Genomic DNA, 26,422 nt, shown 5'->3' on the forward strand with positions numbered 1-26,422 from the left:
ATAAAAATAAAATTTAATCCGGATATGGCGCTATGCCATCTATTGGTGAAACCAAAAATCTGCCGGAAGTCACTATTCCACGCAAACGAAGTCGCGGGCAAAAGCTAGTTCAAAATAAAATGTATTTTTTTTCTGTTTTACCCAAGTTAACTTTCGATATGACGCGTGATCTTATCGTTCGCAGTTATAATTTTATTTACCTCAAAGTTATTGCCATTGTTCGACTGAGATTGTTCTCATTATCCAAATCTAATTCAATCACTTTTTAGTGCTAAATACAATAGTATATGAGATTACATTGCGAATTATAATAACTTTCCTTCCTAACCAGTAGGTAAAAAACATTTTATATTTAAATAAATGAATATTTTATATATATTTGAATTTCTCACTTCCAGTAGAACACTTGAACCAGTCAAAAACAAAGCCATAAGAAAAGATTCTTGTTGCTGAACCCTAATAAAATAGAGATTAGCGTATTATAAATATTCTAGTTCATGTAATAATATAAGCAAGTCAGTAGGTAATGGAAATTTTCTATTCATTCACGATGTAGATAAACAATTTTTTGCGCATTTCTTCGGTCAGTCTCGAGGTCACGGTCACGGACGCGGATGTTACATAAGTCAACATAGTAAATATTTTTTCTGTTAGTAAGTAAAGGCCACCAAAGAAACCATGTATGGATTGTGTGAAATATGATATGGCTAGGAAGAATGTTACGTGCTAGATGACGTCAGACAAAATAGTTATAGAAAGTCTACATCTAACATCTTTAAATTGTTCAAATAAAATTAGGTTTGAACGAACCTAAAATGAAACGCACAACTGTGAAGATACGATTTATTAACGTAAGGCGCAGCGCATACGAGCTGCGACGTAATACTCTTACAGGAAGCTAACACCTAACACAGTGGCGACTCGCCGACAACATAGGAATGTAACAATAATACCACCACGGGAAAGCACAACAACAACTCCGTCCCGCTATAACTCTGTGACAATATAATCATTTAGACTACGTTTGTGAGGGCCGATTACACAGACCGCGACCTACATTACTTTATAATAACATTAAAATGCGAAGTAAAGGCATCGACACGAGCGGTCAGCTCGCGGCTAATTTTGAGGTAGCGGTTACTTAGCGACAGCTAGCCGTCGACAGTTCTCTCACAGCGCGGCCGGCGCCCGTCACTCGCTCTCGGCCGAGCCGTTGGTTAGCTCGGCCGGTCCGTTGGGCAGCTCTGCCGCCACGGCCGGGCCGTTGGCCAGCTCGGGCGGCTTGTCAGACGCATCGCCGGGCGTGTCGGGCGTGAGGGCGGCGCGGGGCGCGGGCGGCGCCAGCAGCGTGGTCCACTCGCCGTCGGGCTCGTACAGGCACTCCACGCACGACAGGAACTCCTTGCCGTCGAAGCCGCCCACGGCGTACAGCACGTCCTCCAGCACGGCCAGGCCCAGCGCGGCGCGGGGCTTGCGCAGCGCGGGCCCGGGGCGCCAGCTGTCGGCGTCCAGCCACTCCGTGCGGCGCAGCGAGGCGGCGCCGTCGGAGCCGCCGGCCAGCACGAGGCGGGCCCGCCAGGCGGCGGCGCCGGCGGCGCGGCGGGCGGTGGGCAGCGCGGGCCCGGGCTCCCAGGCGCCGGCGCCCAGGCGCAGGCGCTCGGTGCTGGCGAGGCAGTGCCACGCGTCGCAGCCGCCCAGCGCCCACAGCGCGCCCGACCAGTACACGCTCGCGCACTGCGACCGACCTGCATCACACACACGACAATGTAGAGAGCGATATCATAAAACGGGTATCATATCGGGTATTGCATATTTAGCACACCGCATTAATTATTTCGAAACCTTAGTAGCTTCATTGTTATTGGAACCATCTTAATCTTCAGTGTTAACAACGCTATAGCGCTACACTATACACTATTTAAAAGGAGTATTGGTGTCTGATCTATGATGTTACATATTAAACGCGCAATGGATGGCTTTAGTAAATATTTTTAAGACTCAATGCATTAGACATTCGATGTATTTGTCTGGATTTTATAAAGAATCACTAGCATCGCGGCACTGACCAGCATTGAGCGGCGGCGCCTCGTCCCAGGCGTCGGCGGCGGGCTGGTAGCGCAGCACGCGCTTGAGGTTGAGGCCGGCCGCCCAGCCGCCCACCACGTACAGCTCCCCGCGCTCCTCCACCGCCGCCGCGCCCGCGTGCGACAGCGCCAGCGGCAGCCGCGCCCGCGCCGCCCAGCGCCCGTCCTGCAGCGCCGCCACCGAGTCCAGCTCCGCGTGCCCGTCCGAGCCGCCCAGCGCGAACAGCGCGCCGCCCAGCACCGCCACCGGGAACCGCGCGCGGGCGCAGCGCATGTCCGGCAGCGCCGTCCACTCGTTAGTGCCGGGGTCGTACGCCTCCGCCGCCCGCAGCACGCGCGCGCGGTCGTAGCCGCCGCACACCAGCAGCCGCCCCGCCAGCGCCGCCGCGCCGTGCGCCGCGCGGCCCAGCGCCAGCCGCGCCCGCGCCCCGCCCGCGCCCGCGCCCTCGCCGCCGCCCAGCACGCCGCCGCGCGCCACGCCCGCGCCCGCGCCCGCGCCGTCGCGCCACGCCACGCGCGCCGCCGCCAGGCGCCCGCGCAGCGCCAGCAGCGCCCGCGTGGTGCGCGCGCCCGGCACGCGCGTGGCGGCCAGCACGGCGCAGTCCGGCCGCCGCGTGCGCGCGCCCAGCGCCAGCGCGGCGCCGGGCGGGGAGCTGTCCGCGGGCCGGCGGGACGCGCGGCCCCGCTCGGCCGCCTCGCGCCGGTACTCCTGCAGCTCGGGCGCGTCGCCGCGTGCCGCAGGCAGCTCGCCGCAGTCGCGCAGGGCGCCCTGTCCGTCTACGTACAGCAAATGCGTGCGCGAGCACAACTCGTCCAGCTGCCGAAAAATAATTTTATTCATGTCTTCAGAAACATTTAAATATCTTTGAAGAAGTATAGGACTCTTGTCCATTCCAATTAATAGCATCCTATGGGAAAGAACAGTGAATACTCACATCTGCATCGACGGCTTGCTGATCTCGCAGCCATATGAGTGCGGCGTCGGCGACCGCGAAGGCAGTCTCCTCACCGCCTTCTGCACTCGTCTCTCGTAACATTTCAATACGGATAAGTGGCAGCGCAGCCAATGCGCCACTCTTGCATACTTCATCAAACTGTAACAGATGAAAGGATCATTGATATTGAAGCCCAATGTTTCTGACCCGGAGAGTGATTTGGGCCATCAAAACCGTGCATTATTGCAGTAAGAACACGTATGTAGTTACATTCTCGGCAATGTAGGCGTCGAGCGTGGCGAGCTGGTCGGCGGCGAGGTCGGGCAGCGCGCGCAGCTCGAGGCAGTCGTGCGGCGCCAGGCGGCGCAGCAGCGCAGCCGCCAGGTGCGCGCGCACGGGCTCCACGCGCAGGCGCCAGGCCGCGCGGTACAGGCGCCGCGCCGCCGCCGCCTCGCGCACGCGCAGGCGCCCCGTGTACGCGTACTCCAGCAGCGCCGCCAGCGCGTCCGCGTCCACGTCGGGCACGCGGCACGCCTCGCCCGCCGGCAGCGCCGCCAGCGCGTGCAGCAGGTAGGGCGAGGCGGCCGCCAGCACTGCGCGGTGCGCCGGCAGCTCGGCGCCGCCCGCCAGCAGCAGCGTGTCGTAGTGCTGGCGCGACTTGCGCAGCGCGTTGAGCGCGTGCAGCACGCGGGCCGGCGCGCCCACGTCGCGCAGGGACAGCGCCTGCTCCACCGAGCCCTCCTCCTCCGAGCTGTCCTCGCCCAGCGCCACCGCGCCGCCTGACACATACCGCACGCTACTCATGCTGCCTCACACATGTGTCTAATGCCACACAATGTTATATTAACTTTCTCATAAGAATACAGATAAACATGGGAAGTGTGTGTACTACTGATATGGCTACACAATACTGAATCAGGTGTTGTTTTGTCTGTCACATATCTACCTACATAATATCATAATTATGCAGTTGCTATGTTACTACATGAGATAAGAAAAAACTATAAACATAGGAATATGGATCATGTACTATCATAATTGAAATTATATCAATTTGCTATCTCGGTATCAGGTATCAGTGAGACTATATCTATTATTGTAAATTAAAAAGAAAAACAATGGACTGTTTTGTTATGTACTGTATTCCTGATAAGAAATGTTAAAATAAATGTTAGGTACTGGCTTTGATAGCATACAATAGTAATTATTTTATTATCATGACTTGTTACTTTATTGAATGATATGTGTGTGTATGTACGTACAGTCTCAGACACAAATTGGACTAAGTAACTACGAGATTCAATAATGTGTCATCATCAATTGGTTCAATTGATCCTGTGTGCGCACCGCCTCACACCGCCATAGAGCAACCACTTCCAGGCATAACAGCTCTTACAACCAACTATAATATTCACACAATCAATCTATGCCATGAATAACAAACAACGTCTACAGACCCAACAGTTTATACATAATGAATAATCATTTTCCTGCTGACAACTTGCAATAACAAATAACCTTTACATTCATCAACTTTTCAAACAATGGAGATATTAGCTAAACTAGCAATTGTATTGGATTCCATAATACCTAACATTATAAACAGCCTTGGTTGGCTCTAGTTAAGGGTTGAGACAGCCTTCATGGTACAAGTCAATAACATGACCAGCTGATCTGTGCTCTATGCTATTTGCTCACCTGTCAAGTGAAACAGTGAGCTAACTATTACAAACGGTCGTGTCGCCGATATCGGATAATTTTAATCAAGCGGCGCTCAAGGTCACAGGCATATCTCAATGATTGAAGGTGCGCGCGACCGCGGTGTGTGTCTGTGTGTGTGCGGTATATGCAGTGTAGTGTTCAGTGTAGGTGCAGGCAGCTCACCGTCGCCGTTCCTGTAGTCTTCGTGCGGCTTCATGTCGCCGCGGGGTGCGTCGCTCGCTCGCCTCAGCTCCTGCAGTGCACAACTCGTCAGCGCCGCGGACCTTCGCCGCTAACCGGATTACACTGGCGAGCACGTGGCCCCGTGTAGCGGCGAGCGAAGGCCGCGGCGCAGTTAAACAGGTCACATGGCGCGACGTAAACAAACCCACCTGATGCGTCGAGCTGGCTCGCAGGCTGCGCTCGCGGTCTCGCACTCTCGCCCACCGCTAGATACCTGGCATGCCGTGCCTGGCCTGGGGACGCTGTCGCGGTGCCACGCGATTAACACAAACGACACACTGTTCCGCCACCGCCCGCACACTGTTTTTATTTTGTAATTGTTTGACAGACAAACGTCACGCGTTGACAACTGATCGTTCATTCATGTCATTGGTAATGTGTCAAGTTTGACGTTTGACGTTCGAAGGTGTTTTCGGCCATTGTTATCCATTAGCATCGCCGAGCAATGAGGGCCTCCTATTGACATAACTTTGTTTATGTTTATTTACGAATGAATTACTACTACAAGCTGATTATGTTCTCACTGAATAATAGTTAAGTATACTACTTAAGTTTGAACTTAAAGTTAGTAGGTAGGTACTTACAGAGATGGGTGGGAATCTTACCTATCAACTTGCGTTTATTCAGATCAATATGAAGGTTGTACACCTTATCAACAAAAACTGAGCCATTTTACGCAAACGAGTTGTGTTGCCCGAGTAACTGGTTTGAGGAGGCTTTCGCTTCATGCAAAACTATCCTATAAGTAGTCTTACGTTATTCATGCCGTGTCTGATGATAATCAGTCGATCCGTAACATCAAGTAGGGAACAGTATTATCACAGCCTTAATTATAAATATTATTTTGTCACCTAATTGTAAAAAAAAAATCACCCGTCGATATTTTTATAACTAGACGAGGCTGGTATTTCCTACCTGAAAAACGCAGAGATCATAATAAGTCTTCATGAAATCTGCACGTTGGACGAGCGATTTAGCCTCGGTCTTTTGTAAGCATATACTGCTACCTGGGTAGCTGGAACCTAGCGGTTGTGTGGGCCAGAGAAGTAGGTACCTCGCAAAAGAGCATTCAGGCATAATCACGCTCAGTCAGGGGGCAGAATTTTTTGACTACGTATTTTAAAGTGTCCTCGATTCTTCCATCATTATTCAGTTTTACCCAGCATACTTACATCTTGACAAGTACAAAACTCATTTTGGTCTAGGCTGGCTGGATTCAGAACCTGCACAGAGGTAACTGTTACTAATTAACATTTGGATGAAGAAGGAAATATTCTAACTTCCCTTTGACCTAGAATCTAGAAATTGGGCAAAAAGCAAGGTCTTTAAGTTTAAATAAGGAAATAAAACGTCAGTGGGAAGTGCCTTTTTTTATAGTTGCAACATAATAGTGGACCTCAGGCTTACCCGTGGCAAAGGTAATTCAATTAAAGTTAAGCCACATTAGCCGCGGTCATTCCATTGATGGGTGACCAATGACAAACCGAGACGCTTCCGTACATCTGTAGAATAGTCTTTTCAAGTCGGATTGGATTATTAACCTTGAATTATCTTGCTATGGAATTATAAACAGTTTTGTAAAAGTTTAGGCAAATGATAATGAGCGTTCCAAGTCCCTAGGCTATGCAACCCCAGAGGGGCCCAGCAGGGCCAAGGCCTGCCGGGGCTGCGGGTTGTTCGAAAGAGGTACCGCGGCCCTAGCACATAAGGCCTACGACGGAACACGACGGCTTTTAGTCAGTAAGAGTCTGACACTCCCTCACCGCTGCTAACCCACAGCGGGAGGGGTCATTTGATGATTTTTTACGTCGTTAAAAAAAAAAAAAAAAAAAAAAAAAAAAAAAAAAAAAAAAAAAAAGTCCCTAGGCTATGTGGGGTATTATTATATGTGAAATACTTAATTAAAACGAAAGGGATTAATTTGAAGTCTATTTAAGTTTCTCCCCTCTATTATATGACTGGTCAAGGTCTCTCCTACTCGTTTCTTTTGTGATGGCTGTGTAGGTCATAATCCACTGCGTTCTTTGCGTCCGATGTAAATTGGCGGATCGCCAGAGCTGGCCCGGTCGAATTCGTACCACGATCAGGTGAGGTTATTAACAAAAGGGTGCCTTGCGGTTCCACCCTCATTCTTCCTGCATCCTAATTAAAAGACTACATGTTAATCCAAGATGCCTACTTTCTGCATAAGAAATATAGGAAGATTTCTGAAGGAAGTAAAAAATCCTTAATTCCTAGGTAGGTACCTGAGCGGTGAGCCAACCAAATATGGTTTCAGATATTTCATGTTACTGCATTAATAGTAGACGAGTAGGTATACCAGGCTCGATCATGCGTAGTTTACCTTCACTCAGCTCATGAATGGACCATGTACCTTCCCAAAGTAGGTGTGTTAAGTATATTTATTTATTTATTTATTTATTTAGGCACACCAACAACTTATTTACAAATACTTTCACAGCGGATTCCCACATCATCCTCTTGCCCTTATCCCACGATAACGTTAAATCAGTACCTACTTGCATTGTACTAACTTTGTTAAGATTAGAATAACATAAGAAACACACATAGATATAGTATATACGTATTTCGTAGTAGCTACTAATTGTTGGCCAACTTATTGCCACTAATGTTCAACGCATTATTACCCAAACAGGATTGGTTACCAAAAACTTTCTAAACGAACCGACCCAATAACCTTACTTTTGGCGACCCCCAATCGAATCCAGGTGGCGCAGCAGTCGCTTTTACACTACAATGAAAGTGAAAAGCGGCCGATGGCTGGGCTGAAATGTAGCTCGGCGAGGGTGCGGCGGGCGGGGCGGCGATCGATCGGGGGCGGGCGCGGCCGGCAGTGCGCCGCGCGCCCCGGCCCGCACTCCACGCTATGAGCGCGCTCCGGCCGCGCGCCCGCCGCGCGCCGCTGCTGCTCGCGCTCGCCGCCGCTCTGTTGCCGCACGCCGACCGAGTCGCGTGAGTACCGCTACAGCACAGCCTCTGCGCTGCACTCGCATCTTCTCTGACATGTACGTTTTCCTGTGGCAGCGGCGGCGGCGGCGGCGGGAGCATGTTCGGGGACGTCAATATATCCTCTATTTTGGACTCCTTCAGCATAAGTTATGACAAGAGAGTCAGGCCAAACTATGGAGGTCAGTAGCAGTAGTTTGAGTAGTTCCATTGCCGTAGTTGTAACCGCCGCGCTGGCCTAATGTCCTCCACGAAAGAGCGCCCTGATCCTCGCAGCGCCTACGATTGCGTGGCGCGCATTAGCCTATAGAGGTCAATGTTGGAAACTGAAATGTTTTTATTAATGCATCACCTTCAAGTAATTTAAATATGAGGAGAGACAGGTGAATTATTAATCACTTAAGATGAAACAAAATCAAGTAACAAGTCGAGGCAGCCATTCTCATGCACTTCTATTTTATTAGTATCTAGTCACGGCAGACGTATTCTCATTCCCACTTACTGTTATATTCATCTAAATGCTACTAATAAAAAATAAGAGTCTAATGCAAACTACCATCTTCTGGATGGCAATCTACCTGAACAAGGTAGGTCTAGATATCGTCAGATCCAGGCCTGGGCGGGGACTACAGAATGAGATAGATATCTAACTCAGAGCTTTTAATGGACTTCGGGGATGGCTGGAGCGCATCATTATTAAATGAGCAGCCGCCGTAGCTTTATGACTAACATTAATATGCATAGCTTGAGGGTCAAATATGGAGACAACTATTTTAGCGTAAAAATTGACCACAACGCGTATTGGCTTTTAGTTTTCATCGACAACCCGAAATTCGTGTCGTGGTACTTGCTTTGCAAAAAGTCATTTTTTGACCGTAACGCGTTGTGGCAATCGTGAACAGCTTTGAAAGTGTTCTGGTCAATAGTTGATACATTTTTCAGATCTGATCTTAAGAGTCCTGATGAGGATTTGATTTATATTATTGCAATGTAATGATCTGTGTATAAATGAAACTTTTTAGCTGTGACATCTGTAAACTTTAAGACACCTACAGGAATATTTTATTTTCAAATAACTGGTGGTTTATGTCCTAACTGATTGCTAAGCTACCTCGCACAGCTGTGGTGGAATGCAGCCAAAAACAGTTCAAATGAATACCAACAAAATGGCAGAGCCGAAACAGTGAAATCCTTGAAATAAAATCGCAATTGTTATATGTGCCACATAATCTGTGTTATATGCAGAAAACTATCATATTGCGAAGCATCACATGTATTGTTATTGTAGCAATCGATAGTGTTGGTGAGCAGTCCTTATCCTATTAAGTACCTAGTGACGCATTGAAAGAAAATCGTAAATCTTGTTTGAAGAAGCAAATCTTTTGTTTCCACAAGTGTCGCACTGATTACAATGTCTGCATGCTGATGTTTTGCAATAACGTGCTGCGTTCCACCACGGCTTGCGACGGAGCTGGTGCAAGGTGGCGGTACTACGACACTAACTTCGCCGTGTGGATGCCGCATGAGCCAGCCGCGTTCTGGTCGCCTTGGTGGTTGCTCAGGCATGCTATACTCGCGCGTAAGGCCATGGTTATACGGCACTTCTTTCACTTCGGGAAAGTACTCCTGGATCAGTGTATCTTCAAGTTAGACTACCGATGTAGGAAATCGTTGGCATTAGCGTAGCTTGCTTACACAGAAGATGGATGCGATGCGTTGCCGTGTTATGTATGTGATGTCGTTTCCAGGACCACCAGTGGAAGTGGGGGTTACCATGTACGTGCTGTCCATCAGCTCTCTGTCGGAAGTGCAAATGGTACCTAGCTAGCAGTACTATATTAAGTAGTAAGAGGTGACGCGGGCACGTGGGCACGTTGGCACGTGGGCACGCGGGCACGCGGGCGCGCGGCCCGTGCACGCGGCATGGGGCATGGGGCACCGCACCGCATGTCTCCGCAGCGCCGCGGCCGCCGGCGCGCCAGCCGGAACTAGTACTACATGTGGGCTTGCTTGCAGGTCCGCCGGTGGAGGTGGGCGTCACCATGTATGTGCTCTCTATCAGCTCCGTGTCGGAAGTGCTCATGGTACTGGCCCCAGTCGCTCGCACGCCTCCCGCGCACGCCCAGCAGCCCCAGACGCGAGGCTGCGAGCATGTCGCGTTTCATGGATCTGTTCGCTTTCTCGTATTGTTTCCTAGTGAGCTAGTCGGTGACTGGTAACGCTCGTCTTGACTGTGGCATTACTGTTGTGAACTGATACAGACGCACCAGCGCTCGCGCCCGGCTGCCCCTTCCCGCGCCGCCGCGACGCTTCCAGCGAGCATGGTCACTGACCACTGTGCTGCATTCCGCATTCAAGAGTATGGGATTCTAATTACAGTATCTTGTCAAATGTTCAATTTTCGTAGTTTACAAACGGATAGGTATTTACTTCATTATTATGCGAAATGACTTAAATACATTAAAACCAATTAACTCCTTTGTAAGCATAGTTTAATTATTCATTGATAAGCAATTTTAAAGTAAACGAAGCTAACAGCAAAGCTAAATACAAGTTTGTGCAACTAAAGCAAATCTGGCGGGAGGTGTAACGCTGCAGCCTCGCTCGTTCCGACTTACGGAATAGTTTATTTTTGCCGTCTCGATCGATCGCTCGCGTGCACCCCGACCAGCCGTCACTTAGCTCAGCTACTGCGACTGGTCAGATTTGATGTCTCTGCGAGCTGGAAGTTTGATCTCATGACTTAGTGTAAGCGCCTGCAGTAAATGCGACATCGCCGAAGTGGCAGCCGGCCGCCCGCGCCAGTCTACCAGGTGTCTACAGGTTGAACATTAGCACCGATGTTATCTAACCAATACTAAGTTGTATAGTTTTTCCCTCTCTTTCTCTGTCTAAGTATGTACCTGTGGTGTAATTTGTGTATTATAAGCGACACGTGTGTCAACATTGAAACGCTAACGACAGCGGCGCGGCTCCGCGGAGTCGCCTCACGCGTCAACGAGACGACGCGCGCACGCTAACACAGCACTCTTTATGTATCTACACTACACTGCACATGAGTAACTTCTCTCGCTGTAACACCTATATAAGTTCCCACATTATAATTATGAACACGCAAAGCTTCCGTGCGCTTGTGTTCGCCACAGGCAGCGCTGGCCGCCGGCGCGTGACGCCCGCGGTAATAGCTGCTCCGTGAGTTCCGTGACTTGCCAGCTCGGAACTTAACTAGTTCAGCTCTGTAATATATTAAACTCAATAAATTATCATAATGGTTCATTTTTGTGAATAATGGAGCGCCAGTAAGTGGAATGGAGGGATTTACTTGACATATTTGAAATTGTCCCACATTAAACTAACGCAAGAACATAAACAGGGGAGTCAGATTTGAGTTTGCTGACTTACATGAACGAAAAGGTCTCTTGGTGCAGGCTCGTCGCTCGCACGTGCCCCCGGGTCCCCGGGGTCCGAGCTGGTCCACACAGGCGTCACACACACTCGTGCACTTTCACTCTTAGTAACTGAAGCTTGTCGCTCTGTTCTGTGTGTTCGATGTTGTACAGTGTTCACGTTAGACTAGCCTGCAGTACGGTCACGTCGTGGCCTCGAGGCTCGCCGCTCATACTACAACTTGCGCTGTCTCTCCCTCAGGACTTCACGTTGGATTTTTACTTCAGACAGTTTTGGACGGATCCACGGCTCGCGTACAAGAAGCGCGCGGGCGTGGAGACGCTTTCGGTGGGCTCAGAGTTTATCCGCAATATCTGGGTGCCTGACACGTTCTTCGTAAACGAAAAGCAATCGTACTTCCACACGGCCACCACCAGCAACGAGTTCATCCGCATCCACCACTCGGGCTCAATCACGCGTAGCATAAGGTGAGTGCCGACCCGGGCTGCCCCTCCCCCCGCGACCTCGCGCCCCGCCCGCCGCCCGCACTGCCCGCTCTCTCTGTTGCAGGCTCACCATCACGGCCTCCTGCCCCATGAACCTGCAGTACTTCCCCATGGACCGGCAGCTGTGCCACATCGAGATCGAGAGCTGTAAGTGTCTCCTCCTTGTACCGCGTTCAGCGCCGACCTACTTCACTGTGACTGAACTATTATTGCTGCCGTCCTTACCGCGCACGTTTGCAAACTGTTAGCGATGTGTTGCTCTTGACGCTCTCAGTGTTACTGCAACCCATTGCAAGTTATTATTTGTGTATTATCTATTAACCATTCTGTTTGTAACCTCGCCGTGTAGGGTGAGACGACGGCCACCACTCTATTCGGAATTATAATTCAAAAATATATACCCATTAATTATAAAATTTTGACAGACGCTCGTCAGAAGCTACCGTCTCAAAGATGATAGAAAAATAGTAACGTACTTATACGATAAACACCGATGTTCGTGTGTGTGTGTTGTGATCACGGAGCAACCCTCGAGCGGCCGTGTGCCGCACACGACGCCGCGCACGGCGCACCCGGCTTCTGTCGTGTCGCGCGCACCGCACGGCGCGACGCCCTCCGCCTACAGCACCCGCGCGGGCACGGGACTGACACTGCGGCGCCGCACCGGCGCGACGGGGCACGGCGCCACCCGCACTCGCACCGCCGCACGCTCGCACTCCCGCACCGCACCCCGCACGCACCGCATGCGCTTGTCACCCCGTCACGCACTCTCGCCGTCATCCCGCACATCATACACCTAGTCACGCACGGTAGTTACGAGGATATTTTTCTATCATCGGGTCGGGTCGACTCGAGCGGCGCCTCGCCCGGCTCCCTGGGCGTCAGCGGGCCGCGCTCGGCGCGACGCTTCGTGGCGCGAGTGATAGCGTTTTGTGTTTGGCATGTCCCCGGAGTCGGATACACGATGACCGACATACTGTACGTTTGGAAAGACGGCGCGTCGAGTGTCGGCATGAGCAGCGAAGTGCAGCTGCCGCAGTTCCGAGTGCTCGGCCACCGGCAGCGCGCCACCGTCATCACGCTCAGCACAGGTAACCGCTCGCAGTAGTAGCGTGCCACGCCCCGCCGCGCCCGCGCCGCGCCTCGCCGCGCCCGACGCGCGACACGACAGCCGCGCGCGATCCGTCCGACACGCGGCCGACCGAGCCGCCCGCGCCTTACCCGTCCTATTGCGCCGCAGTCGGCTACACCATGCGGGATATCCGGTACAAATGGAACGAGGGGCCCAACTCGGTGGGCGTTTCTAACGAAGTGTCGCTACCGCAGTTCAAGGTGTTGGGCCATCGTCAACGCGCCATGGAAATATCGCTTACAACAGGTGCGAAATCCTTCTCTAGTTAAATCAAGTCAAGTGACGCATAATTGCGTGTTAAATAAATGTATAGTTTCCTCTAAGTAGACTTAGTTTAGTAGAACCGGAGTTGTGTATTTTACTGATCACGCGTTAATCAAGCTTTTTGCTCTCACGTTGATGATGACAGGAAACTACTCTCGGCTAGCGTGCGAGATCCAGTTCGTGCGTTCGATGGGCTACTACCTGATCCAGATCTACATCCCGTCCGGCCTCATCGTCATAATATCGTGGGTGTCGTTCTGGTTGAACCGCAACGCGACGCCGGCGCGCGTGCAGCTGGGGGTCACCACCGTGCTCACCATGACCACGCTCATGTCTTCCACTAACGCGGCGCTGCCCAAGATCTCATATGTTAAATCAATCGACGTCTACCTCGGCACCTGTTTCGTGATGGTGTTCACCAGTCTACTGGGTAAGTGCATGCCCCTCTTGTGTGCTTTTAATCTCGCCCGAGTATTGACCGTAATGTCTATATTTCAGAATACGCGACGGTGGGGTACATGTCGAAGAGAATACAGATGAGAAAGCAGCGCTTTGTCGCGATACAAAAGATAATGTCGGAGAAGAAAATACCAGCAGAGTGCGCGCCACCCTGGGATGGGCACTCGCTGAGCAAAGGGGGTAGCCTGGGCCGCGGGAGCCGGCCCCCACACGGGTCGCACCACGGGTCCCATGGTTCTCACGGCTCGCACGGGTCGCACGGTGCGCCCGCGCCGCCGCCGCGTGGCTGCGGCAGGCACTTGCAGGAGGTGCGCTACAAAGTGCGGGACCCCAAGGCGCACTCTAAAGGCGGCACGCTAGAGAGCTCAATCGAAGACGCGCCAGGCCCACCTTTGCATGCGCTGCAGCCCACTAAGGTACCTATTACTCTTACGACTAGAACAACTTGTTTATGCACCTTCAAAAGTCAGGATTCAGTTTGAAAATGGAATAAATCTGAACTTGTATGCAGTTAGTAAACTTTCGCCATGTTTTCTGATTTCAGGACTACGGCAAGTTCCTGGGCATGACGCCGTCAGACATCGACAAGTACTCGCGCATCGTGTTCCCGGTGTGCTTCGTCTGCTTCAACCTGATGTACTGGATCGTGTACCTGCACGTATCAGACGTGGTCGCAGACGACCTGGTGCTGCTGGAAGAGAACAAGTGAACCCCTTCCTTCCTACCCTTCCCTCTCCCGCGCATCCCGCACCCCGCACCACTACGCACGCTCGTGTACATAACTCATGTAATATAATATCGATTAGCAAAACGCTAGTGTCACGACCCCTAGTAGACGTAACTGACGGTCTGATATCGTACTTAGATGTAGTTAGGGCCTCGAACGACTTGTACAGAAATAATGTAAATACGAGATACCTTTATATGTACTTGTGGCAGTGCCGCCCTCTCACGATCAAGTTGCTCATTCAGACTTTGATCACCATGATGTTCGAATTTTCGAAATTGCTCAAAAAACTGTATTATGTGTAAGTGAAAACCTGAACTAATTATAATATTTCTTATCTTACTGACCTCCATATTAACGGAACACTATCCTTCTGACCTCTGAGGTTCAGACTCTCAAGATTAGGTGTAAGGCGTTTATTCAGCGCTGCCAGTATATCAGGCCTTCTTTTAGACATATTTATATGTAGATGTGGATAGGCAGGTAGGGTAGTTTAGTGACTCCCGGGGCGGCACCGTCACACCGCGTTATACTCAGAGCGGCAAGCATCTAATCATAAGATGAAGATGTTTAGGTTTTATTAACTAGAACGGAACTGTTAAGTATTGTAAAGTTATATTACTAGTAGGTAAGCACGGTAAGGCACGAGACTATTTTGCATTCACATGCAATACGTTCGTCTTGTAATAAAGACTAACATAACGAATACCTACATTGTTTTATTTGAACTTTTTACCTTTAGTTATACCTTACCGGCTCCATTAACAATATCTACGAGATTCTGCAAGTATTTAATTAATACATCAAGTTTAACTGAAAATCATGTTTTAAATTGCTGTTTTCGCTTCCTCGCCACCCACTTTATATATTTGAGTAATTTAATATGAGGAACTCTAACCTTTAAAATATACTGCTGAGAAATTAAGCATGATCGCGCAAAAGGTATCAAGTAAAACTTAAATTACTTAGAAAAGTATGTATTTATTGATTATAAACAATGCAGATTGGTACCAGGCTCAGGTTGGTAATGAGTCGTGGTGGCCTAGTGGGCAAAGAACCAACCTCTCGAGTATGAGGGTGCGGGTTCGATTCCAGGTCAGGCAAGTACCAATGCAACTTTTCTAAGTTTGTATGTACTTTCTAAGTATATCTGAGACACCATGGACTGTGTTTCGGATGGCACGTTAAACTGTAGGTCCCGGCTGTCATTGAACATCCTTGGCAGTCGTTACGGGTAGTCAGAAGCCAGTAAGTCTGACACCAGTCTAACCTAGGGGTATTGGGTTGCCCGGGTAACTGGGTTGAGGAGGTCAGACTGGCAGTCGCTTCTTGTAAAGCACTGGTACTCAGCTGAATCCGGTTAGACTGGAAGCCGACCCCAACATAGTTTGGGAAAAAGGCTCGGAGGATGAGATTGGTACCAGGCTCACAGATATTCAAACGGTTATAGAAATTATTAATAAAGTATCCCGATTTAAATTGACAATTACAAAAAAGCAAACTGTAGCAACGCAATAGTATAGTTAGTGAGTAGCCCCATAAGAGCGAGTTGTAACGCCGCGTCTACGTAGAACAGTCCGCACGCGCGTATCTTGCTGAACGACGCGCGGTGCAAGCGCAGCACGTTCTTGCATAGCTTCCTAATCTCATTCGTTGAAATTACACTGCCTGTAATCAATCAAATTCTTCATTTCACTTTAAGCTTAGGATCTAGTGATGTAATAGAAGCTAAGACTCGAATAGGCACCTATATGTGGGGAACATCCTACAAATAATATAAACGAGAAAGATAGTTCCTTTTTCACACAAATGGATAACGAAACTTGGCAATAATATGCCGTATAATTATAACAGAACAAATGTTGTGGGAAGTGGGTGAAACTTCCTGATCAGCTAACAAATAAGCTTAGGGCTGGAAGCTTAAATAAGGGTAAATTATTATATTTAATATTGACTAGGTTAAATGGAGGCTCAAATAACGACAAAAACATATTTTTACCTGTATTACCTGAAGTCAAAATATGAGTACAGCGATCCTGAGCTTTTTCGACTGCAATGTAAAATTTTTCGCAGTATAAGCACAAAATTAGCTGCAGCATCAAATTTTTTCCAACCCAAATGCAAACTGATGATAATGTTATTATAGCGCCTTCCTATAAAATAAAATTAGTAAAATACAACAAAGGTGAAGAAGAAGAAAACATATCCTACAATTTAAAAAGAAAATAACGTTTACCATATAATTAATTAACATCCCAGCTTTAAGAGTATTAAGCGCCACTTGACAATAAACCAGACTATGAACAAATATCTCTGAAATGTAATATAGTATCTGAAATTAAAAATAAAATGATAATTTAACTAGTATTTAAAACAATTTTGGTAGTAAAACCAGAAACAAGGCGATCAAAGAAATAACCAAAAAGAAACCACTTACATTTCTTTCAAAGCATGTTGCATAGATTTCATAACATTTCAAAATATTGACATAGGTCTGGTACATTTTCTTCGGTTCATTCTCTTCCTGCATCGCTTGTAAATTCGAAACATGAATATCCCATAAAATGATTTTATCCTTTAACAGTGTGATTAAACTGATGGCGTATACTAGATTTAAATCGAAAGCAACCATAGTGTAACAACTTGCAATGTAGTAGTAAGGCATTTGGATCCAAACACTGACTTCAATTAAAATAAAGATAAAGAAACCGTAGACAGCAATGATACGAAGCCAATTTGAAATAACGTAGAACCTAAAATGGTGTTCATCATTTAATAATCTGTGAACCTTTTGTATTAACAAGACGAAGTTAACATATAATTTAGTTTGGATGATGCTGTCGATAAAGTTTATTGCGATGCCAAAACTGCAATAACAGCAGGTGTACAACTCAAAGAAATCATTTTTGAAATTTTTTTCGAAAGATTGCATGTAGACGCGTTGAACATAGAAGTAAATGAACATGACTGTACCGACAAATGCCACGAATTTATGGAAATAAGTAATTGGAGTAATTCGGTTATTTTTGATACGAAACTTGGGACAAAACATAAAGTTTTGCATTAGACTTAGTGGCAAGAGCATCGACTGGAGATCTTTGTCTATAAAATCATTAAACCAATTCACTAATTGCGACTTCAACATTTTCGAAAGTTTCCTTGAACACACGCGTAGCACGAGTGATATTATTTTAATAATTTTGTGGTCGATTAACAAATTAAATTATATTGTTTGTCAACACTACATTACTTGGCTTAACTAATGTATTGTATGTCGATCGATTTTCGTACTGTGTTTAATTACTGGGCCACGGACGTCCTAAAACAAATTTCAATACAGTCAAGTGGTTCTCTTTTAATAAATTTTCCTTTAAGTTATTATTGTAATGATAAATACTTCATAATCTTCTGGCTCGCATTTAAAGGGAAACCACCTATGCAATAACCTATTACAATTTATTTTAGACCATTTGAATAGGAGACAATCTAGCGTGAAGCTATACCCAAGGTTTATAGTTCCTACAATTTCAGAATTCTGTTGCTGGACCGGACGACCCATAAAAAAAAAGAAAAAAATTCCACTCAAGAAAAAACATGTATAATATAATGCAGATTTTATTATAGAAAGTTTACAATAACGTAGTGGGTGATAGCTGCCATGAAACTGATCGGCAGCACAGCGTCAATGTTGAACAGGCCATACGCGTTCATCTTACTGAACGTACGGTTGCTGTGTATCACGTTCTTGTATAGATGCTTTGGACTCTCTGAAATAAAGCATTTATGACTTGAGACTACACTGACTAATATTTGCACCTCTGTCTTCTTTTACATACATATCTATCTTTTGCTAAGTCTGATTCTTATTTGCTGTTTGGCCACATTTGTACTCGTCATTCATTTACTGATATAGCTTTTACAAGTACTTTCTAATATTATAAAGGGAGTTTGAGAGTTTTTTTCGCAACCACGTCAATCGCCTAAACAATTGTGATGAAAGACACGGAGATGGGTTTTTACCCGTGTGTCTAGTTATTTCTATGTTAATCGCCACCTGACAAATTATGATACTTACTTGAACAGCCTTTCTTCATCATAAGCCCTATGCACGCCATCTCAGCATCTTCGACAATGAAATAAAACTTTTCGCAATGAATGCTATGAATGACGACTAATATTATATTCTTCGTAAGCCATACCAGTGAAAGCACATTGTGAAGTATTCTTATCTGCAATATTTCAGATATGAATAAATAAACTAAGAAATGGGAAGACTGAAGACTGTGGAAATTAATGAGAATGGCGATGTGCCCAGCCAGAAAGGGGGTAACTTTAGATATCATCATCTGCTTAGCCTTTGAGCACCTGGCAATGGCGCTACACAAAAAAATAATGAAAGAATACGAAAAATTGAAAATGAGCCTGTGATAAAGGAAAACTGTATGTGACAGGCAGATAGATAAAATGACCAATTTAAAAAAAAGTTATACTTACCTTGTCTTTGAATGAAGAAACTCTAATTTGATATAACATAACTTCAATAGTGCTTGGAGTTATGTAGAAATCGCCGAATGCATAATACAAAACCTGTGAACAAAAGAATTGTGCAGTTGAGAAATTACTTAACACAGCTATAAAGTTGGGTTTGAGAGTACTAAAGTTCGTTATTAAATTATGAACTGTAAACGCGATTAAATAAATTGGTTTATTGATCATACCCTAGTGTCAAGTGATTGGCAATGGGGAACCTGGAGCAGTGCAAGCGGATATATGGATTGGAAAGGAATTAGAAACAAACGTTTGTTTCATTAGTAAAAATCTGCAGTCCACATAGTGAGGAGACAGTACATTTGGCGTGGCAGGTTCAGCTCTAAATAAATAAATGAAATATATAAAAGTCGAAACTTACCAAGGCTTGGAAAACTTTCCTATAGATCTTGTATGCTTTTAAAATATTCATGTAAACACCGAACAAGTTCTGGCAGTACAGATCAGTTGCTTGGGCCACATTCGTTGTTAATATAGCTTTGATCCACAGGTCAATATATTGTTTTAACAATATTATAATCCGGGTAGCAATTACCATGTTGACATCTGTAGTGACGAAGCTAAAGTCCCGGACGATGTCAGAAATTTGTTCACTGACGTGAGAATATCTACATGTCAGATAAAATGTAGCACGGGTGATGAGATTAACAAGTATGACTGTCGCAAAGGAGATGTGAGTCCACGTATTAAAGCAGTGGGCAGTTTTACTGAAATTGATGCTCCTGTGGATAGTTTGAATGGTCAAAATGAGTAACACATTGTTGTCTTTGTACATAATATCCGAAACGAACACTATCACGAAGCCGATGAAGTAAATGGTGAAAAATAAGATAGGAACGACGGTCAAAATGGCCCTTTCCATAAAACTCATACTAGCATTAGTTATATCTAAGGTGAAAATTCGGTAAAAACACAACACACCCAAGAATAGTGTACTACAAAATGCGTATACATCATACTTAATTCCATTTGGATAAATACGGTTATCTTTTAAACGGTATTTTGAGTACACGAGCAGATTTAGAGGGAGATTAAAAAAAAATGCTATTCTTTCTACTTCTTTGTCAAGTCGGTTCTCAAGTAACATTTCAGTGAACTTATTCGACGAATTATTATTCTAGAGTTATTGCTGTAACCGAAAGGAACCTTCAACTGTCCGTCAGTTGGTGACTACAGTATGACTTTGAAGATTTTATCGTTAAGACAATTATTGAATTGTGTTTATATTATGTTTCCGTATGTGTTTATGTTGTACCGATATTTTCTTTTTACTGCCCGAATGGTTTAGTAATCAAGACGCAATTTCGAAGATTGATTTCTTAAAGATATGATAGAAAAAAATAAGAATCTGATGATTTATCTAATTAGATGGGGTTCCAATTTCCCATTTTTTTTGGAGTTAGGTTCAATATGTCTTCCGCTTCCATTCCTCTCTGTCACTCGTCATAATGACTTTCACAACTTTTCTATTCAGTCATATTTTCTCTGGTCTTCTGGTCCCTCTCCATCCAACTAAATTCTTACTTTAATCACTATTTGTTGTATGTTTTTCGTGTGCTCATATCGAATTATAAGCAAACTGATGTTCATAAATTATTGCTAGTTTTCATCAAATAAATTAATATGTGACATCATGACAAGCCTCATAACCTAATATTTTTTCAATTTAATATTTTTTTTATGTAATGTGATTACTCAACATGTTGACATAGTTATTCTTTGTAATATTTTTGGGAGTTACTAATACCAAGGCGAGCGATCTTGGAGTTTGAGGATAATATAAAAATGTATCAACCAAATAGCCGTTCAGATATCTCACATTGTAAAAATCTCTATAATCGCCTGGATGATGAAATACAGAAAATAGTGTATCCCTTTCGATGTGTGCTTTATCTATTTTTTACTATTAAATACAGGATAAGAAACAGGCACATTTATCCAAGTGGGAAGTTGTATTGGATATTTGCGTTCTGCTGGATGTTATTTTTGAACTCTTTGTGCATTCTCCGAATATCTAATGTTGAAGTTAGAAGCAATGGCAAAACTAAACAATTGGAAAGTACCATACTGCTTGTGTTATGTACAGGCTTTTTCGTCACCTATTTCATCGAGTTCACGCTGATGTTTATTTTTGATATGATTAATGAAGAAAACAATATACTGCTTATTTTGAGGATCCAAAATATTCACAGAAGCATTGGATCTAGGAAAACCATTCAGCGCTATATTACCTGGAACTGGATTTCAATAGCAATCGTTATCATTTCAGATTTTGCGATTCGTGTTTTGTATTATATATCTAGCTACTACCCTCATTTCATGCATTCAGTGTATGACGCCATTATTGATGCAATGTTTATTGCATTAGACGTCAACATAGTAATAACCATGCGTATCTTAGTCTTGTTGAGGGTTTATCTTAATGAGTGGATTAACAATATCAAAACGATGAAAGCGGATGACGAGGAATATCGTAAAATGTTCCAAGATTACAAGAATATACTTTTAGCTTATGCCCTTTTCAAGACTGTTTACCAGGCATTTGTAGGTTCAGTTTTACTTTTTTATTTAATTTTTGTAAATATTGATATTAATAACTACCTAACCATTTTAATTCACAGCCCATATTCCACACATTTGGCGAATTTTACCGAAATATCATGTACTTTCACTTGATGCTCTATTGTCTCAGGACTTCTGATGGTTTTGGAGTCAATGTGAGTATCCGGCTAATTTCATTTTTTTGTTACAACTTATAAAATCATTTTAATTTTTTTCCAGGCTTACATACACTTTGTAGCAATATTTTTATGGATTATAAATGATCTGGTATTAGATGCCGTGTTTTGTTCAAACTGTGAGAAGTTCTATTTAACTGTCGAAGAAGCTCAAAAAACATGTATTCAACTTTTGAAAAACGTCAATTGTCCAAGTAAGTCTATTACTACTAGATTCCACCAGGGTTTCCGCAAGTCCAGAAAGAAATCCTTCGCTCGTCCGGGTAAAAACTTACATAAAAAGCTCGATAAATGGTATATTTAACGCTGTGAATAATTTTCAAATCGGACCAGTAATAAATCATGAGATTAGTGCGAGCAATAAAAAACATTCTGCAGATTGAAAAACGATAATAGGGCTGTGCAATTATTTTTCAATGAAATCTTGAGTCAGCATTGGTTAATCAATGGAGTTGAATCTTAAAATAATGTACATTATTTTCAGAGAGTCAAAGGCATCTGTACAAGGATGTATTGTATGCGAATCGTTGTTTTAGCAAGATGACCGCATGTGGCCTGTTCTCTATAGACGCCATGCTTCCCATAAGCTGCATAGGAGCCATCGGTTATTACGCCCTTGTGTTACTACAATTTTATCTACTTGAATAAATGGTTAAGTTAAGGACGATCGGGTTTTATTCACCTTATTATGTAGAAAAAAAAAATCTTCCGTGTTTCGCACGATAAATTGGTGGGTCTCTACTGTCATCATTGGCAGTCGTTATGAGGATTAAGAAGCTTAAAAGTCTAAAAACAAGGGATAACGGGTTGCTTAAGTAACTGCGTTGAGGAGGTCAGATCAATCGCTCTATGTAGAACATAGGTACTGAGCTGTATTAAGTTAGACTGAAGCCGACCTAAACATAATTGAAGAAAGGGTAGATGTGGATGATGATGTAGCGAAAAAAAAACATTCTGTAAGTATGTCTGAAGACAATAAGAAGTGTATAAAAACTCGACATTTCAAATTATCATAATTGTCTTGTCTCTAATAATATTGACAAAAGCATTACATTAACAACACGATTACTCTACAACGTCGTAGTGTTAAATAAATACGTTAGATCAATTTCATATACGGTTTGGGGAACTACCGATTGGGTTGCGTGATAACCACCAAGTTTGTACCACAGAGAGAATTAACATATAGTTGAATTGGTTCAACTATAAAAATGTCTCCTGCTCGATTCCAAAAGATTTCGAATAATCGCCTTGAACGAGAAATGTACAGAACAGCGTACTCTTTTAATCTCCCATTTATTATGTTGCTCGCATCAAAATACCAATTTAAGTACGATCGTATATATCCGAATGGAAAAAAGTATCGGTTATTCAGTTTCGTCTACATGTTGTTCATGAATGGTCTCTGTATTTACCAATGTTACTCCGTGGAAATGAACGGTGACCGTATAAACTTTTTGGAAAAGATTGCAATAGAAATTTCCATTAACTTCTATATCGTCACCTACTTTATAGGTTTCACGCTAATGTTCATCACAGACTTTGTTTTTAAGAACAAGAACGTCTTATTTATTTTGAAGATTCAGTCTATCTACGTTGAAATCGGTTCCAGATCGATTATTACAAGTTTCATCACTTGGAACTGGATCTACCTTTTACTTACTATTGCAATAAATATCTTTTTACACGGTTTATTTTACTCCAATTATAATGAACGTGCATTTGATGTTTCAATATACATCATAAGAGATTTCCATCTCATTGTTTTGGATATCAATGTAGTTCTAGCAATCCGAATTATAGTTTTGCTGAGGAAATTCATCGAATCTTGGATACAATACATTTTGGTTAAGAATAATGAAGCAGATAATGCTTTGTACTGTCGCGAGCTGTTGGGAATATATGTGAAGATTTTAAATGCCTATACTCTTTATAAAAAAGTTTTTCAATTAATGGTAATTTACATCTTTGTATAATGTTACTATTTTTACGAACATTACATAAGTATTGATAAAGTTTTTTGTTTACAGTTATTGTACTACATATTTAGTGAATTTTATCGAACATTTAGCAGTGCGGCGGTTCTGCTTTATATGATAAAAATATCTGATACTGTTCACTATGTAAGTATTACTTTTACTATCAATCTATTCGTGTCACTTGCTAGCTCAGCAATTTCCTGGGTTACTTCGGATTAAGAAATCTACAAATATTTTTACAAATCTAATAATATGTGTGTACGGAATTCATCCACGCGGCAGGGCGTGGTGATAAATTATTATAAATTATAGTTATATTAATATTTCAGAAACCTATAATCGCAGTTTTGAAGGTGCTGCTTGTAGCAAAGGACTTGGGACTTATTATTGTCCACAGTGAGCAATGTGAGAAGTTTTATATGACTGTTACGAAAGCAGAGTCAGTGTGCATACAGCTTATAAAGAATGGAAACTTTACAAGTAGGTATCTAAATAAACACACTCCCATTTACATACTGGGTGATAAGTAATTCAATTTTTTTCTCAAAAAAGTTGTTATTCAGTTCACTTTAAACAAATTTTCTCATCATCATTAGATACCTAGTTAACCATCATAGGCCTAGTCTTTTCCCAACTGTGTTGGGGTCGGTTTCCAGTCTAATCGGATGTAGCTGAGTACCAGTGTTTTACATGGAGCGGCCTGACCTCCTCAATCCCTCTACCTGGGCAACTCATCAGCATCACTACCCGTAACGACTGCCACAGATGTTCAAATGTGAGCCGGAAACCCCAAGTTTATCGTGCCTTCTAGAACACGGAAGAACTCGTTCATTCCAAGATGGGCAACCAACCACGGACCGACCGCTTAACTTTGCAATCGATCCGCGCGAGTCACGAGCTTTTCAAAAAAAGGAAATTATTATGAATCTTAAAATATATTTTTTTTCAGAATATCAAAAGCGTCTGTATAAGAACGTAATAAGAAGAAATCGAGTATTCAGTAATATGTCCGCGTGTGGCCTATTTGATATCGACGCGACGCTACCAATAAGATTCACGGAAGCTCTCACTCACTATGTTATTGTATTACTACAATTTAATTATTTGTAAATATAATAAAATACCTTATATAACTTTATGCCTATGTAATGAAATCTAATCTAACCATCTTCCAAGGACCGTAGCGTCGTGAAACCTGGTAGCAGTATGTATGTAGTTCTGATGACAAAACAATAATTTGGTACTACCGAACTGTTCAGCTGATAGAAGATATAAACTGGAACTTTTTGGGTTAATAATTATTACCATTGATAGGCACGCGTTGGACCACTATCTCTTCTGATGGTGTGGTCAAAGCTGTAGCATTCCTGGCTTTAAGAACCTATTCGCTCTAGTTTGTAACGACATCTGCCTCGCTTCGTAAGAATTATGAAGGTGAATTAATGAACCATGATTTGTGGCTTACGTTCGGTAGATGGCAGGTTTTTAGCAGTTAAACATACGCAAGAGAAGTGAAAAGAATACTAGATATTTTTTAAAGAATGGGAAAGGTATGTTAGGATAAGGTACTTAATTAGAAAAAGGCGATCGCAACTAAAAGGCGACAAGAACGCAAAAGTGATATTTTTGACCACACCTGGATCTGATGTAGCTGTTTGGTAATGAGCTTGAACCTCATATTTTTGCGTTTAATTGTAAATATATTATATTTGTAGATATTTTTGCCACTGTAGTTTTTTGTTTAATTTGGAATGTATTCAGTTTTTTTCTAATAAAAATGTAGGTACTGTATAGTGTATACTAAACTAAATTCTGGCTACACTTATTGAATTATTGATTTCACTAACGTCCCTCACCAGTAAGATTCTTATGGACCGGGCCAAACCGGATTGGACTATGTTTACTTATAGATTATTATGTATGTCTGTCTTGTTTACCTTTAGTTACCTGGACCACAAGATACATCAGTGCTTAATTTGCATAGTAAGAAAAATAATTCTTCCTTCACAACTGGTTATACATAGCCGGCCGAAGGGATATTCGTTTATCTTACCTACATTACATTCAAAGTAAAAAAAAACAAGTTTACTAAAAATAAAACTATTAGCATATTATTTACTGAAAAACATTTATTTTAGAGAAGATAAAACTGTAGCAACACGATGGCGTAATAAGAGAAGGCTGCTATGAAGCTGACTGGTAATATAGCGTCCACATTGTAGAGCCCCCAAGCTGACATCTTACTAAAACACCGGTTTGTACGTACCACCTTCTTGCAAAGGTGTCTTTGACTTTCTGAAATAACATTTTCTGAGATTATAAAATTGAATATATTTAGATTAGAATGCGTCACAAGACCGGATGATGAGAGATGATGATGACGTCACAGGAGTACTTACAAAAGTTACTTAGAAAGTAAGTGTAATTCGCTGAAGTATTTAAGAAGAAAGGGGGATGATGATTAATTTTAATGATTTAAATTGTATACAATATTAATAATGAACGTTCCCCTAACATAACAAATATTATAAAAGCTTATTTGAAAGGTTTTTAACCAGCACCGAACTCACATACACACAAAAACATATAGTAAATGTGTTTACTAACGTGAATTTGGTACTAGATGGTAAAATCACTGATTGAAGAAGAAATTAAATCTAGTGATCACAAACAGCGACCGATAGAGAACGATGGAAGGCTATGTGGGAAGTCTTTGCCCAGCATTGGGACAGTAAAGGCAAAAAAAAAACGA

At 43.9% G+C, this 26,422-nt stretch overlaps 3 protein-coding genes and 1 long non-coding RNA gene across 10 annotated transcripts; 2 read left to right on the plus strand and 2 right to left on the minus strand.

The window, feature by feature from the left end:
• Positions 1-829: 829 nt before the first annotated feature.
• On the minus strand, positions 830-5,324 carry LOC124641198 (influenza virus NS1A-binding protein-like). Its single transcript, XM_047179208.1, has 6 exons — positions 5,113-5,324; positions 4,904-4,973; positions 3,290-3,798; positions 3,020-3,178; positions 2,067-2,901; positions 830-1,745 (listed from the first exon to the last, which is right to left on the minus strand). Exons 2-6 carry the CDS (start codon positions 4,935-4,937, stop codon positions 1,192-1,194), a joined length of 2,091 nt encoding a protein of 696 aa, XP_047035164.1. The 5' UTR covers positions 4,938-4,973; positions 5,113-5,324; the 3' UTR covers positions 830-1,191.
• Positions 5,325-7,835: 2,511 nt separating this feature from the next.
• Positions 7,836-15,113, plus strand: LOC124641491 (gamma-aminobutyric acid receptor subunit beta-like). 7 transcript variants are annotated; one of them, XM_047179564.1, is made up of 9 exons: positions 7,836-7,936; positions 8,009-8,112; positions 9,679-9,746; positions 11,579-11,805; positions 11,888-11,970; positions 12,777-12,914; positions 13,365-13,649; positions 13,718-14,094; positions 14,223-15,113. In XM_047179564.1, the coding sequence occupies exons 1-9, from the start codon at positions 7,851-7,853 to the stop codon at positions 14,385-14,387; spliced, it is 1,533 nt and encodes a 510-aa protein (XP_047035520.1). In that variant the 5' UTR covers positions 7,836-7,850; the 3' UTR covers positions 14,388-15,113. The 7 variants fall into 7 exon arrangements, with proteins under 7 accessions (XP_047035520.1, XP_047035519.1, XP_047035517.1 ...); XM_047179563.1 differs by lacking the exon at positions 12,777-12,914 and adding an exon at positions 13,064-13,201; XM_047179561.1 differs by lacking the exon at positions 9,679-9,746 and adding an exon at positions 9,947-10,014.
• A 628-nt stretch (positions 15,114-15,741) lies between these two features.
• Positions 15,742-17,550, minus strand: LOC124641508. The gene is made up of 4 exons (XM_047179599.1): positions 16,843-17,550; positions 16,642-16,737; positions 16,405-16,558; positions 15,742-16,073 (listed from the first exon to the last, which is right to left on the minus strand). The coding sequence occupies exons 1-4, from the start codon at positions 17,548-17,550 to the stop codon at positions 15,892-15,894; spliced, it is 1,140 nt and encodes a 379-aa protein (XP_047035555.1). The 3' UTR covers positions 15,742-15,891.
• A 3,846-nt stretch (positions 17,551-21,396) lies between these two features.
• Positions 21,397-21,831, plus strand: LOC124641151. The gene is made up of 3 exons (XR_006985640.1): positions 21,397-21,497; positions 21,575-21,670; positions 21,735-21,831. It is a non-coding gene; the product is annotated as an uncharacterized LOC124641151 (long non-coding RNA).
• Positions 21,832-26,422: the final 4,591 nt, after the last annotated feature.

The sequence above is a fragment of the Helicoverpa zea genome, chromosome 22 (genome assembly GCF_022581195.2).
Source record: "Helicoverpa zea isolate HzStark_Cry1AcR chromosome 22, ilHelZeax1.1, whole genome shotgun sequence".
In the NCBI taxonomy this organism is placed as follows: Eukaryota; Metazoa; Arthropoda; class Insecta; order Lepidoptera; family Noctuidae; genus Helicoverpa; species Helicoverpa zea.